This window comes from Crocodylus porosus, unplaced genomic scaffold (genome assembly GCF_001723895.1).
Source record: "Crocodylus porosus isolate Cpor-Errol unplaced genomic scaffold, CroPor_comp1, whole genome shotgun sequence".
Classification (NCBI taxonomy): domain Eukaryota; kingdom Metazoa; phylum Chordata; order Crocodylia; family Crocodylidae; genus Crocodylus; species Crocodylus porosus.
In genome coordinates this window covers 65,253,846-65,255,054 of record NW_017728906.1, presented here as the reverse complement: position 1 = coordinate 65,255,054, position 1,209 = coordinate 65,253,846, and the positions used below count along the sequence as shown (strand labels likewise).

Here is a 1,209-nt window from a genome sequence, read left to right as displayed (position 1 = left end):
GTCTCTGAGGTTTCTGTAGTGCACAGCTCTTCTAGAGCCATAGCCCAGCATTCCTTCCCAGCTGTCTGAACTATAAATTAGGAAAGGGACAGTCCCACTTAAAGGGCTGCTAGAGGTCAGCAGGAGGACTAACCACTGAAGGCATGATACTGAAAAAGTGCCAAACAATTCCAACACCCTCATGTTTCATTTAAAAACCCAAGGTCATAGGCAACTGGTACAGGGTGCATGGGGGTGCACATGGACAGTGGACCCCCTGATGGCTGACACTGATGCTGTTGGTAGGGCTGGTGCCCTCCGTGACAGGGTCAGCAGCTTCTGTGGGTGCCCCTTCCAGGTTCAGGAGGCACCAGTCACTCACGCATGAGGTTGCTCTTCATCTTGCAAAATCAATTTTAGTGTGCACCTGGACCCAGGAGCATCTACTTCCATCCACACATGTGCACATACACAGTTCTGGCACATGAATGAGGCAGTTGCAAATCATACTCCTAAAAAATTCAAAATGAAAGTCAGAATCCTGATAAGCCATCACAGCAGCAGAAAGTGATCATGCCAGCTTGAGTAGGGACTAGAGTAGCAGGGAGGGAAATAATTTAACTGTAGTTCATATTAAAAATAGCCTAAAGATGTAAATGTACTAGCTGTTCAGTCAGTCAACAATATGGTGGGTATTGAAAACTGATGCGAGTTTAAGACATTATAGAAGGAAATGTACCAAGGCAAAACTGCTGTTTCAGAATGTTTGCTAACAGTTGATGCTTCTTATTACATTTGGCTTTTAGGGAAAAGAAGGTTCTTTTATGGTTCGAAAATCTAGCCAAGCAGGAAAGTACACAGTATCTGTATTCAGCATGGCCCTTGAGTGAGTATTCAGAAGACTTGTATTATTTCTATTGCTTGCTCTATGGGTGTGTTCCTTATGGCAGTTCTCCAGTACTGAAGTTATTTATCATACCTAAACTAATGTTAGGCAACTTGAATTAGCAGCTTCAAAACATCATTCATGCATGCTTTAGCTTTGCTATCCCTCTGCACTGAGCCTAGTGAGGTATGACATTAAGCTCTGAAGAGAAAAGTTCCTTGCAGGAGGCAGAGCACACAGGTTTGGTTTCCTTGCCAGCTGAACATAGAACATCATCTCCAAGAATAGGTTTTATCAGAGATTAATGTAATGGCTGGGTTGGTTAGAAAGAGAAAAAAAAAAAA

General features: G+C 43.0%; 1 protein-coding gene across 1 annotated transcript in view; it reads left to right on the top strand.

The window, feature by feature from the left end:
* Window positions 1–1,209, top strand: part of BMX (BMX non-receptor tyrosine kinase) — a 51,816-nt gene that overhangs the window by 18,622 nt on the left and 31,985 nt on the right. The window contains 1 exon segment of the mRNA XM_019529283.1: window positions 786–865. Within this exon segment, the coding sequence (XP_019384828.1) occupies window positions 786–865 (80 nt within the window).